The 13,596-nt window shown below is 41.0% G+C and overlaps 1 protein-coding gene across 1 annotated transcript in view; it reads right to left on the minus strand.

Moving 5' to 3' along the window:
- Positions 1-13,596, minus strand: part of LAMC1 (laminin subunit gamma 1) — a 123,976-nt gene that overhangs the window by 8,020 nt on the left and 102,360 nt on the right. Inside the window, exons 16-25 of the mRNA XM_019918284.3 lie at positions 13,056-13,198; positions 11,908-12,086; positions 10,406-10,562; positions 6,960-7,165; positions 6,224-6,303; positions 4,549-4,686; positions 3,860-4,004; positions 2,696-2,845; positions 2,315-2,429; positions 698-897 (exon numbers count right to left, since the gene is read on the minus strand). Of these exons, the coding sequence (XP_019773843.2) occupies positions 698-897; positions 2,315-2,429; positions 2,696-2,845; positions 3,860-4,004; positions 4,549-4,686; positions 6,224-6,303; positions 6,960-7,165; positions 10,406-10,562; positions 11,908-12,086; positions 13,056-13,198 (1,513 nt within the window). The remainder of the gene's footprint in view (positions 1-697; positions 898-2,314; positions 2,430-2,695; positions 2,846-3,859; positions 4,005-4,548; positions 4,687-6,223; positions 6,304-6,959; positions 7,166-10,405; positions 10,563-11,907; positions 12,087-13,055; positions 13,199-13,596) is intronic.

Consider the following 13,596-nt stretch of genomic DNA (forward strand, 5'->3'; position numbering starts at 1 on the left):
TTCTATTGATACTCGGCAGTTCATCATAATGTACAAGAAGTCCATAATTCTGAAATATATTTTATAAAATATAATTAATCCAAGAAACTAAAAAATGTGTGTGATTTTCAAACACATAAGTTTAGAATCAGCTCCAATTTCTCCTTTAAATGAAAGAGATTTATCTTTAAGTAGGAGAAAGCCGGCCTAGAGAAATTATTCTTTAAGATGAGTAGAAAGAATCCTAGTACTGGTAACTTCAAAAATTCTAAATAGGTGGGTCTTAGATATGGCAATATGCTTGAAAGGGGGTCTTAAAAACTGTACTGACTTGGCACTGTATATAAGATGGAAAAAATATCAATTGTTCATGTCAAGGAATTGTGTTTACTTAGAAAGAATCTGATTTTTTGTGGGCAGGAGCTTGATGGGTCACTGAAGCCAACTCCCCTCCTCAGCAACTCAGACCCTGCCACTGAGACACAGCAGAAATTTTAGAGTAAAGGACCCTTTCAATGACTCTCCCTCTTCAATCAATGTGGTTACCTGCTCTAATGCCTAGTTAAAAAAAAAATGAACGACAAGGATGGTTTAATATAACTTTACTGGAGTTGAGGAAAAAATTTGCAAGAGCTTTTGGGGGTCTGGAAAGAAACCGGAAAATGATTAGAGAATAGATGAGCAAAGGCTTCGTTTCGGACAAGAGGGGAGAGCACACCTTTTGGACAGCGCTGGCGATTCTTTCCGCCTCGTGGGCCTTGTTCTTGGCCTCGGTGGCATCTGCGGCAGCATTGCCCAGAGCCAGCTGTGCTTCCCTGGTCTTTTCATTGGCTTCGATTATAGTCTGGTTGATGGCAGGGATTCTCCTTAGTGCCTCCTCTGCAGCCGTCTTGTTATCATTTACTCGTCTATCAAAATCTAAAACAGGTTCAAGGAATGCAATTAAACTAAACTCTCAACAAGCCAAAAGGGAACTTTTCAGGGAGCTGCCACTGGATTTTGTTTTATGAACAATGAAAGTCAGGGGAAAAGACTGAAAAACAGCATGGACTGAAATGTGAGAACAAAGCACACAGATCTACATGGAAGATTCATGTGAATGAACACCTGTTTCTGGAAGGCAAATTCTCACTTGAAACATTTATTGTCATGCAGAGCTGAGTATGCCATCACCTCCACCTCAACCAATATCGAAAGCTGCAGTTTATTTAGTGTTTACTAAGTGTTAGGTACTGAGTTAATAAGAGCTTTATGTGCTTGTGACACAGGCATTGAATCATTTTTATATGAGAAAATTGAGGATTAAAGAGGTAATTTTTTTCAAGGATTCACACTAAGTAAGAGGTGGATCAGGGATCCTACACCAAACCCACTGACACAAAGCCCATACATTCAACCATTATTCTATAAAGCTTCTGCACATATAGAGCTTATGTTTATCAGAGGTGAGTCCAAGGCTACACAGTGAATTGAGCACAGTTCGTTTTTATCTTGGGTGAGGAAAGAAAACATGAAGACTGAGATGCAATTGTCAGAGAAAATTAAAGATAACCTCCATTTACCAACACAAGTCAGCTAAATAGGCATATCTTGGTTACAGGAAATATCTTTTTTTGGCTTCCATACTGAAGAATGCTGGCATAAGATGACATGAGCGCTGGGATTTTTCTTTGAAATACTTTACCATAAAAAAAGGTAGGGTAGGGACTTCCCTGGTGGCACAGTGGTTAAGAATCCACCTGCCAATGTAGGGGACACGGGTTTGATCCCTGGTCCGGGAAGATCCCACAGGCTGCGGAGCAACTAAGACCGTGCACCACAACTACTGAGGCTGTGCTCTAGAGCCCGTGAGCCACAACTACTGAGCCCAAGTGCCACAACTACTGAAACCCATGCGCCTAGAGCCCGTGCTCCGCAACAAGAGAAGCCACCGCGATGAGAAGCCTGCACACCGCAACGAAGAGTAGCCCCCGCTCACTGCAACTAGAGAAAGCCCGTACACAGCAACAAAGACCCAACGCAGCCAAAAATCAATTAAAAATTAAAGCACTATCAGGTGATGCGTAAAGCAGTAATTGTTGGCTTTAATTATATGCATTAACTGATAAAAATTTTTTTTAAAAAAAGGTAGGGTAGGTGTTGGGGGATGAAGTAAGTGCAGTAAAAATCTTAACTGCTGAATCTGAATGACAGGTATATGGGATGTTTTATACTATTATCTCTTGTGCTGTATGTGTTCAGAAAGTCTCATAGTAAAAACTTCTTTACAAAAGAGAGAGAATCACCCTAATGAAGGAGACACACAAATTTACCCTGTTACCTGACCCTCTCATACCTTTCAGGTTGCTGAGAATGTCATTGGCTTCTTGTAAGGTATTTCGTCCCTTTTTAGCAGCTTCTTCCGCAAGAGCCTTGGCAGCATCCGCTCGGGCTAGGAGCTGGTCGGCAGTCTGCAAACACGTGGCAGATAAGAGGACAAACCCTCCAAGGTAAAGCCCTTCTCTCTCCTAACAGACCAGGCACCTACAAGCCACCACCCTGACACTGGCCAGTATACAGCAGGTTAGGCCTGGGCATCAGCATAAGGCCCTCCTCTGAATACTCTTTCATGTGTTTCGTTGCTTCTGCAATTGCGGTAACATCACAGACACAGCCTACAGTCAGGCAGTTTCAATTTTTGCCTCGAGAAACGAAGCAACTCGCAAAGCAAACCAACCTGCTGTTCGGTCTTTCCTTTTTCCAGAAGGTTCTTTACTTCAAATTCCTTCCCTCTCATGTCCTGTCTGAGGTCCTCATAATCTTTTAACTTCTGGTCAATCAGACGATCCAGATCCTCAGCTTCCTTCTTTATTTTATTTGCCTCATTCTATGAGAAGCAAGTAAGATCATTATATTTTAGGCAAAACAACTAAACTGACGAAAAGGTAGGCTTAGTAATTCTATACTTAGTGGACATTTTCTAAAGAATAGCACAGGTCAAGATTTTATGGACCTCTTTAAAAAATTGAGGTATACTTACACATACTGAAATGCACAGCACTTAGTCTGATGAGTTTTGACAAATATATTCACCTGTGTAACCAACACCCCAAACAAGATACAGAATATTTCCACCCAGGAAATTCCCTTGTATCTCTTTCCAGTCAATTTCCACACCCACCTTTCCAACAATGCAGCTGCCACTGGTCTGGTTTTTATCATCATAGATTAGTTTTGCCTATTGTCAAATTCCACATATATGGAATCATACAGTATGTACACGTCTGAGGAGACCTAAAACTTTATGGTAAAAACGAAGTCAACACCTCAGATGTAAAAAGTGAAACTTAATAAATTGCAAGTTTAATGTAAAAAATACACCACTTATATAGAACTTGGTATGAAGATTCATGATTAGAGTACAGATGAAATAAAACACTACCAATCCCTAAATATTTTACCTGCCCCAAAGCATCCTGATAAAGTTCTTTCATTTAAACCATTCTTTTATTTCTCTCTTGTTCAAAACCAGGGTAATGACCTAGGTGTAGTCTGTTTTAATTAATCCAAAAATATTATAATTTGGATTTATATCCAAGATTTAGGAGTGATTATTCCTATCACTAAAGGAGTCTTTGCTATTTAATGTTTATAACCACAGGATTTTTTTTTACCTCAATAAGTTCTATTAACGTATCTAAACTAGAACTCAACTTTACCAGTGAGCTGTTGGGAGGACAGAGGAGGTAGGTACTGATGACAGCTGCTGGGCAGTCAGAAGAGCTCTCACCCAGACTGAGGGGGCACGTGGCTGTGTGTTTGGTGGGAAGAGGGTAGGAGCTGTGAATGGGGGACGGCAGTGACAACCAAAGCCTGTGCGTGCAGGCTGTCAGCGCCATACCTCCATGGCTTCTGAGTCCACGGGAGTCAGCTGGGCAACACTGGCATAGATCTCCACGGCTTTCTCACCAGCCCTCTTGGCCTCCTCATGTACTCGGGCAGCTTGCTTCTCTAGATCCTGTGAGATGTTCTTCGCTTGTTCATACCTAAGGAACAAAAGATGTGATGTGCTGAAAACCCTAGTTGCTTTTAGCATCTTAATGTTCACCAAATTCATTCCAGTTTAAATCACCGTGATAGTATTTCCAAAACCTCAAAGAAATGTTATATTAAAATGCTATTATTTAATACCAACATAGCTTAAATTTAGATTTCATCTCATCACTTCTATTTAAGGCATATGGTTTACCATATGCTTTCTTATTTCAGACACCTTTTAAATATTTGTAGCTCAAATATATTTTCTCTGCTCACTCTATGATATTTTTTCTCTTCTCCTTTATGCAGAATTTTAAGCATCATGGCTAGTCGTTACCATTCTCTGCTGATACAGTAACTGGATCAAATAAAATCTCTGTGGCTCTACATCCCCTGCTCTAATTACGGCATCATTTCAAAAGCATGATTAACAAAAGAAATCTTACTGCATGAATACATGGCCTGAATTCACCGGCATTTAATTTTTCCTTGAACTGGTGTTACTTACAAGAACAACGGAAGGGCTATAAGCCACTTTTAAATTACACTCACTTTCTATTAAGCTCTTCAATCTCAAATGCTGTTTGATTTTCTCCTGCCAGTGTCCTCAGAAGCAGATTATATGCCTCAGTTGATGTATCATTGGCTGCCTTTGCCACTCGTACAATGTCATCAGCTTCTTGTTTATGGCTGTATAACATAAGAGGAAAAACAAGCCATGAAACACAACCGTCTAAAAGGGAAAGAAGTAGAATTTAGGTAATGCTTACCTTATTAATATACATAAACTAATGTGGGCAGAGGTCCACAAATACTGAAAAAATCTTATAAATTTGGAATTTTGTTATCATTTCAGAGGGGCTGAGTTTATAAATAGCGTTCTGTAATCTGAGAAAATGATATTTCCCAAGGATATTAATGATATAAAATGTGTAGGGGCAAATGCTTATATTTCTTAAAAATTACTTTTAAATATAATTATTAAGGGTATTTCTGTATGAAACTGTGGATACCAGCAAGACCTCATTTCTCTAGTCATGAACACAAATCCCAGACCTCATCTTTAATTGCTACTCTGGTTCTGTTACTGCATAGTCTTGAAACAACTTTGACTATTCAGATTTCTCACATGCAACCTAGTTACTGGCCAGGAAGAGCAACTCAACAAGGAACATGTCAACAGGGACTCCAGACAAATAACGCACGTTAGCTGGGTAAATGCTAAGGTTTTTTCAACTCTAAAATTTCATATTACATTGTCACACTGCAATACATGGCCATTCTTTTTGATATGATAAACTTTCCTTCAAAATTCATGCATGAAGTACACCACAATTAATTTCCAAGATCTAATTTTCTCGGGAGTTTTCTATAATGTTTTCAGCTGTCTTCTTTTAATCAGAAAATTCAGCTCTAAAACCATGAATGTTCTATGAGCTAAATGACAACAGTTCACACACATTTACAAAGGACAGAAAGAGAGCACATATGGTAAAGCAAGAAGCCAATATAACTGCTTAGACATTGAGGCTAAAATTCTAACATGAGGCTTATTTAAGCACCCTGTACCTATGAGGTCTACTAGCTGTTCTGCAATGCATTCAATAAACATTTATTGAGTACCTACTATATGCCAGACATTGTTTTAAGCATTGGGATTTCAACAGTGAATAAAGCACACAAAAACACCTGCCCTCGTGGAGCCTACATTTTAGCAATTTTATTTTTAAAAAAATGTTTTCACTTGATGCCCTCTACAATTTAAAGTCTTCTTAAGAAATTACCTTACATTTAATCAGGAATGAAATGGTCTGTTTCTGATTTTCACATGTACTATGGGTTAGTAAATATTCTCTATTGAAACTTGAAAATTAAACATTTTTGTTGAAAATTTAAAAATTTTTAAAAATAACTAAATTCTATCGAGCTTAATTATCTATTAACTTTAAGGTTTCAAAATTAAAAATCTAAAAAATGTTACGGTTTTCCTTAGATGTGCAAATATAATTTCCCTCCAAACCATCACATTCTAATATTCAAAGTAAATATTCTAATTTCAAAGTAAAGGGAAGCAAAGAGTACATGTAGCTAATCGCATTTCAGAAACGAGAGCAAACTTTGCAAAAGTGCGTTACATGGGAAGTGTGTGTGGGGATAGAACGAAAGGACGTGTGCACACCGCAATGAAAGCCATAACTTAACCATTAAAGAGGGAGCTGGAGGTTACCGTTCAGCAAGCTTTCGTGCCTCATCCGCCAAAAGAGTCATGTTGTTTGGGTCCCCTGTAGATTCTGGCTGAGTGATTGACTAGAGAGGAAATAAACAAAGCACTAATCTCAAAGGAATGAATTATTTAAATTTAATAAAGCAAGTGTCAAAACTAAATTTTCACTAGTGTTATTTCGAGAAAGAAGGTCTCTTCTTAATTTCAGAGATCTTCAGGTAACATCAGCATCCTTGATTGTGGATTATTATTTCTAGTTTCAGCAGAGAATAAAGGAAGCTTAGGGACTTCCCTGGTGGCCCAGTGGTTAAGATTCCATGCTCCCAATGCAGGGGGCCTGGATGCGATCCCTGGTTAGGGAACTAGATCCCGCATGCTGCCACTAAGAGCCCACACGCTGCAACCAAAAGATCCCGCGTGCGGCAGCGAAGATCCTGCGTGCTGCAGCTAAGACCTGGCACAACCAAATAAATAAATAAATATTAAAAAAAAAAAGGAAGATTAAATTGCCTAGTGCCATAGAAGGAACAAAACTAGAGAAAGGACCCAGATGTCCTTTGGTTTTAATCCAGTTTGTGATAACTATTTCATGGCAACTATGAGCAATGTGGCTTTCTTGCTCCATGTTTGAAGACAAATAAAAAGATACAAGGAGTCAATTTAGCTGAAGAAGCATTCCACTACCAGTAAAAGCCAAGGGACTCCCTCAGCCCCACCTCAGACCTTCCCAGTCACTCACCACATTGGCAATGGCGACTTTTGCTTTCTCAAGTTCTCTGGATGCGATTTCAATCAACTGCTCTGTGCTTTCTACCCGGGCACAGGCTTGCTCAGCCAAGTTCCCAGTCTCTTCGATGGTATTCCGGATATTCTGCAAACGGCTAATTTGGCTGAATAAGGTGTTATTCACTCTCTGGAGGCGATCCATCAGATTCTGGTCTACATCTGCAATCACAGTGCAGAAGGAAGTCCATAAATTATCTGAGGCGGGGTCGGGCGGGGCGGAACACATATCATCTCACGTGAAATCTGAGGCGCTGCTTATCCTTACTCTTCCAAACATAGCATCTTTCTGACAAGTTTCCCTAAGTCCATTGGCAGAGCTGGTCAGTCTTCACTGTGCCCAGCAGTAGCACCACTGTTACATTCATCTACGGTCTCCAAGTGGGTTAACTGGAGATTAACACACTGTCTCTCTCCCACTTGACTATGAGTCCCTCATTCTTACTCAACACTGTATCCCCAGTATCACACAGTGATTGGCAAAGAGAAGACACTCAAAAAATGTCTGCTGAGGGAAAGATTTTGATATTCTAGCATATGCAAGATTGAATCATAAAAATACAATGTTGTTAAAAGTACTACCAGCCCTGAGAGCTGGACATTTTTCTAAACTAGGAAAAAACTCGGTTCAAAACCGATGTTGAGGGACTTCCCTGGTGGCGCAGTGGTTAAGCATCTGCCTGCTAAGGCAGGGAACACGGGTTCGAGCCCTGGTCCAGGAAGACCCCACATGCTGCGGACTAAGCCCGTGCACCACAACTACTGAGCCTGCGCTCTAGAGCCCATGAGCCACAACTACTGAGCCCACATGCCACAACTACTGGAGCCCGCGTGCCTAGAGCCCGTGCTCCACAACAAGAGAAGCCACTGCAATGAGAAGCCCGTGCACAGCAACAAAGAGTAGCCCCTGCTCGCCGCAACTAGAGAAAGCCCGTGCACAGCAGCGAAGACCCAACACAGCCAAAAATAAATAAATAACATAAATAATAAGAATTCTTTCTGGGGAAAAAAAAACTGATGTTGAAATATGGCACGATAAAATTATTTTGTATTTTAAACTAAATAGACTCTTGCTGCCACCTCCCACTGCCTGGCACATCCATGTAATTGCTTTCAAATTGATCTCTGCTTTTGAAAAGTTCTTCAAATTGTTCTCTATTAATTATGCACATTCAGTTTAAACCTCATACCTGTGTCCTAATCAATCAATCAATATAAGCCCATGCAAAGATAATTCTGACGTTATTACAATTCTCACATGTCATGAAGTTATATTATAATATACAGGAACCATTAAGTCAATCCTATTCAAAATTGACCAGTTCTTATTTCTGCATGGTGTTAGTGCTGGCATCTAAATTTTCCGAGGAATGTAAAAGAGATGAGAAGTCAAAGTTAAGATCAACAAAGATGAATACAGGTTTGGAAAAATAGCAACTTACAAGCAGGGCCACCCAATCAATACACATGCGAAGCTGGTGGCCTGCAAAACATCTCATCCAACTATACAAAATGGCCCTACGCGGATGATTCCTTAAAACAATTCTTTGATAATCCAAAGATTTTTAAGAAAATACAAAATATAAAAACAAGCTGAAATCATAGAAAATCATTCAGATTTAGGAAGCGTAAGCATTGGCTTCATTGGCTAATGAAGTTACAGAAGCCCCCTTCCCTTTAGAACTTCAAAAAGGTAACAGATACCGATCTCTCTGGCCAGTTCTTTACAGAAACAATAGTATCCCAAAAAGGGAACAAATAACCTAAGTGGATCACTTCAAAGCCCTCTAATTCCAAGTGTCCAATTGCAAGACCTAATTGCACCACATAATCTCCCTTCAAACTGCAGAATAAACACAAGTTTAACTACAAATGAACACTTAGGGAGAGTCTGAAAGGGTAAATCGTTTTGAAGATATTTTTATTCTTGGCTAGTTTGAACCTAAGTAGGAAAGGTCAGCCAGGAACTCCATGAATCAGGATTTAGTGGGAGTGGATTTTAACTCCAGCCTCACTGTGATGCTCCCAAAGCTACCAGAAGCAGCCCGTTATGCTCCCCACCTTGCAGGTGGCTCAAGGAAAAGTACGGTGGCCATGGCTCCTATCAGAGCTTCTGTCCCACAGAATCACCAGCTTGGGCGGAGGAAAGTACGTAGCCATTGTGGCCCAAAAGAGCCAGATGTAACTGGGGCTGCGCCAAGGTGTGGAGCCTGGATGAGTGGCGGTGCTGGCTCACCTCCCCTTCCTGCCCCGTGACTGTGCCCATGTGCTGGTGCTGCTGGCACCAGAGCTGCCTGCCACACCCCACCTCTCAGGTTGACTGATTGGCACCTAAGAACGATCACCCCATGTTCAGTTCTTCAACGGATATGGCAGGACAGATGCGAATTTGCTGTTACAAGAGAATACATTAATGAAAAAAAACGTGTGTCCAAATTTGAAAATGAGCAGCCTAAAAAAACCACCATTGTTTATACAGAACAGGAAACATATATATTCTTCTTAATCTATGTTTAAGACTTAAAATGTAACAACAACTGAAACAAAACACATAAGTTTTGACCTCTCATTTTTCCATTTCTAAAAATTTACCTCATAGAACAATTTTTGGACTGTCCTAATAAAAATTAAACAAACTGGCCCAAACCAGATACATCCAATTTCTTCCTTCTCTACTTCAGTAATTTTATAAAATCTTAGGGACATTTACAACAAGAAATAAGCAATATATTTAGCTTTTGTTGACCCGTACTCTGACAAGAGGACTTCTCTAACTCCAGATGGAAACATCATCAGTAGGGAAGTTGATCACTGTGGTCCCGGGTGTTATCAACGTTAATGCACATTTCCTATGAGTATCTGATGAGCATATGTGTCTCAGTGATGGAAAACTCCAAAACAAAGTGACTTCAGCCCAGTGGTGAGCACCTTGATAGAAGGATTCATAAAATGCTTGGATTTTAACATCTAACAGTTTTTGATGTGTTGGGAGAAGTATTTCTGCTTAGTGTATCTTAAAACATTGACAGGTTCTTTTCTACATGTTTAAAAAATAAAATAATTCATATTCTAAACAGAGTTTAAAAATTGATGGGCTTCCCTGGTGGCGCAGTGGTTGAGAGTCTGCCTGCCGATGCAGGGGACATGGGTTCGTGCCCCGGATCAGGAAGATCCCACGTGCCGCGGAGCGGCTGGGCCCGTGAGCCGCCATGGCCGCTGAGTCTGTGCGTCCGGAGCCTGTGCTCCGCAACGGGAGAGGCCACAACAGTGAGAGGCCCGCGTACCGCAAAAAAAAAAAAAAAAATTAATTTTATAAAACCATACTACTTAACCTTGCATTAGGAGCTACATCTAAAGACGGACCATCTTATAGAAATTACCCACTTGTTTAATCGTGTGTACCTTTGACATCCTGGGCCTCACGAAGGAGGTCAGTCACCTCTCTCTCTGCTTCCTTTAGTCTATCCTCAAAGGCTTGATCCGTCACCATCTCATCCCCAGTTCCAAGGTTTGCAATGAGATTCTCTAATTCCTGGAGTTTTGCTCGATGCTCAGCAACCTAAGCATAATGGAGGAAGAAAAGGGAAAGGTAGGGTGTACAGACATTCCTGAAGAACTCAACTGTACTTCCCGTAGGAACAATAATCAAAGTGGGTACTCTAGAACAGGGGTGCCCAACCCCCAGGCTGTAGACCGGCAACAGTCCATGGTCTGCTCGGAACCGGGCCGCACAGCAAGAGGCGAGTAGCGGGCGAGCGAGCAAAGCTTCATCTGCTGCCCCCCATCGCTCTCCACGGCCCGCATTACCGCCTGCACCATCACCGCCCCCCACACACCCTGTCCACGGAAAAACTGTCTTCCACGAAACCGGTCCCTGGTGCCAAAAAGGTTGGGGACCGCTGCTCTATAAATATGAAGGTCTATACACTCCATGTATGTATACTTTTAAGTAGATAACATGGGTAGTTTTTCCTCATTCCTCTGGCTTCAAAAGAAAATCTGGTTGATTCCTTTGACGTTAAACCCTACATGCTGATGATTCTCCAGTTCTGACCTCTCCCTTGCGTTTGAGATTACCTATCTGATACCCCCACTTGGCTCTCTGATAGGTATTCTCAACCTAATATCCAAAATTCTATCCTTGATTCTTTCTCTTAAATATGTATTCTCTGAGTCATCACCATCTCAGTAAGTAATGCCTACAACTACCTTAAGCAAAAAACCCAAGATCCATCCTTGATTCTTCTCTTTCCCTAACTTTACCCTCTCTCACACCCTGCCCTGCCGAACACACATATAATATTTGTCCAATTCAATCTAGGCTTCCCCTTTTGCCCCACACCTAACCATCAATCTTCACACAGCAGAGTGCTGTTCTTAAAATATAAACTGGATTTCCCAGCTTACAACTCATTAGTGCATTCCCACTGGATTTGGAATAAAATCTGAATTCCTTACTCTGGTCAACATGGTGCAACGTAAGCTGTCTCTACCAACCTTTCCAGTCTTATCACAAACCACTCCCCCCTCACTCAGCAGGCTCCAGACACCCTCCAGCTTTGAGGCCTTTGTACCCCACGTTCCCTCTGCCTGGAACAGCCTACCCACCACTTCTCCTTTGGTTTGCTCTTTCCTATCCTTAAGATTGCACCTTAAGTGAGTTTCCACAGACGCTCTATATAAAGTAGTTCTCCCCAGTTATTCTCTGTTTGTATTCTTTCTTGCACTTATCTCAGTTAGTATTTCTTTAATTTTTATTATTTGTCTCCCAACTAGAACTTGAGTCTTTGAGAACAGGGACTGTGTCTATTTTGTTCACCATTTTTTCTCTAGAGCTTAGAGCATAGGAAGTGCCCATTCAACATCTGCTGAATGAATGAACGCATGCACTGTTGACAGCTGACCTTCTCCTTTACCAGCCGGTAACAAGCTGGACATTCCTGGCAGCCAGGCCAAGACCGATTGTAGAAATAGTTCTCTTCACACTGGTCACAGCGATTCCCCACAAAGCCTTCTTTGCATGCACAGAGACCATCATCTTTGCACTGGAGGGAAAGAGACCCCTCAGGATGACAGTCACAGGCTGCAGAATAAAGGGAAAAGGTACATAATAAGGAAAAAAAGGAAGAGTGCATTTTCTTTTAACTCACATTGATATCAATAAGCCAACTGTATTATCATTATAATTAGATGCTTTGTGAAAAACAGGCTGATTTAGGAGAATTTAAATGGTTAAGCCTGCTTAGCAGAGAAGCCAGACATTTTTAAAACAGGAGTAAATTTTAGAGTGAGCACCTTTTGGAGGGGGCACATTTCACGTGACTGAGTAATTACAGAAATTAGTCTATTACAGAAAGTGCCCTTTTTGTGCACTTCGAGAATTTATCTCTACCTTCATCTCTCCACTGTTTTTCTCTCACTAAGGAACTAGAAAACCCAAATGCTAATGCTTATTTTCCATTATTTTATAGTTTGTTTACTCATTTTGTTCTCTGAACGGAGTCAATGACTTATGCTACATTCCACAGGAGAAATGAAGGAATTCAGAAAGCAAAAACCCAAACTGTTCCGCGGCCTAATTCCAAGCAAGTGTTTATGCCAAGGAGCAGCAGATGTGGACATGTAACCGCACCAAAAGGGCCCCAAGGGTGGGAAGCAACTGAGCCAGTAAGTCAACAAACACGTTTGAGCAGAATCCCTCACTGTTTCATTTTCTGCGCTAAGGTGATCAATTAAAAAGTTTCATTAAGCACGGGGAAGGCTCGGTAACCAAAGGGTAATCATCTGGAAAAATTAAAGACTAGAAAAAGGAAGAATCAGAAACACTGTAAAAAAAAAAAGACATAAATAGGGTGGTTGCAAAGAAACTAGAGAGGCTTTCGGTCCTCTGAGTTTTAAAAAAATGGATAATATTTCTTGAATAAAGCATCTGTGATGATCTGGGCACAGCCCTGACTGTGAGCCATGTGGCTACACCGAGGCTGTCAAAGTCCTTTCTGGACTAACAGTTCTAACTGGAATGAGACGAGACTTTGCCACCAACGCCCCTTACGTTTACAGCCTTCAGGTCCAAACCCAAAGTGGTTGACCTCGCAGTGCTCGCAGTGCTGACCGGTGATGCCAGGCTGGCACTCACACTGGCCAGTGTGGATGTCACACTGTCCATTGGTGGAACCCAAAGCATGGCAGTCACACCTGAAAATGAACACATGACATTTCTCAGGTAAGTAAAACAGACTTTAAGCAAACCTTTCTTTTTTGTTCCTTTCAGCATAGGACTAATGTAATTTGTATTAGAAAACAGAATGTTAAGGGCTATTATGACAGACGTTAAGGGTTGTTAAAACCTGAGGTTCAAGTGATTTTCATGAGTTCTATTCAGAACTTCTTTTTCTAGCCTAACCCACACGAATACTTTTATTTCACTACTAAAACTACTACCCACGGCTCTCCAATCTGGCACCACGTGGGCGCTGAACAGGAGGTTTGAAAACAGGAATTCCCAGGCAACTGCAATCCTTGAAGGTCTGATTCTAAGCATCTCAGAAAGGACCATATAATCTGTATTCTTAAAAAAATGTTGCTCAGGTGAC

The sequence above is a fragment of the Tursiops truncatus genome, chromosome 1 (assembly GCF_011762595.2).
Source record: "Tursiops truncatus isolate mTurTru1 chromosome 1, mTurTru1.mat.Y, whole genome shotgun sequence".
Taxonomy (NCBI): Eukaryota; Metazoa; Chordata; class Mammalia; order Artiodactyla; family Delphinidae; genus Tursiops; species Tursiops truncatus.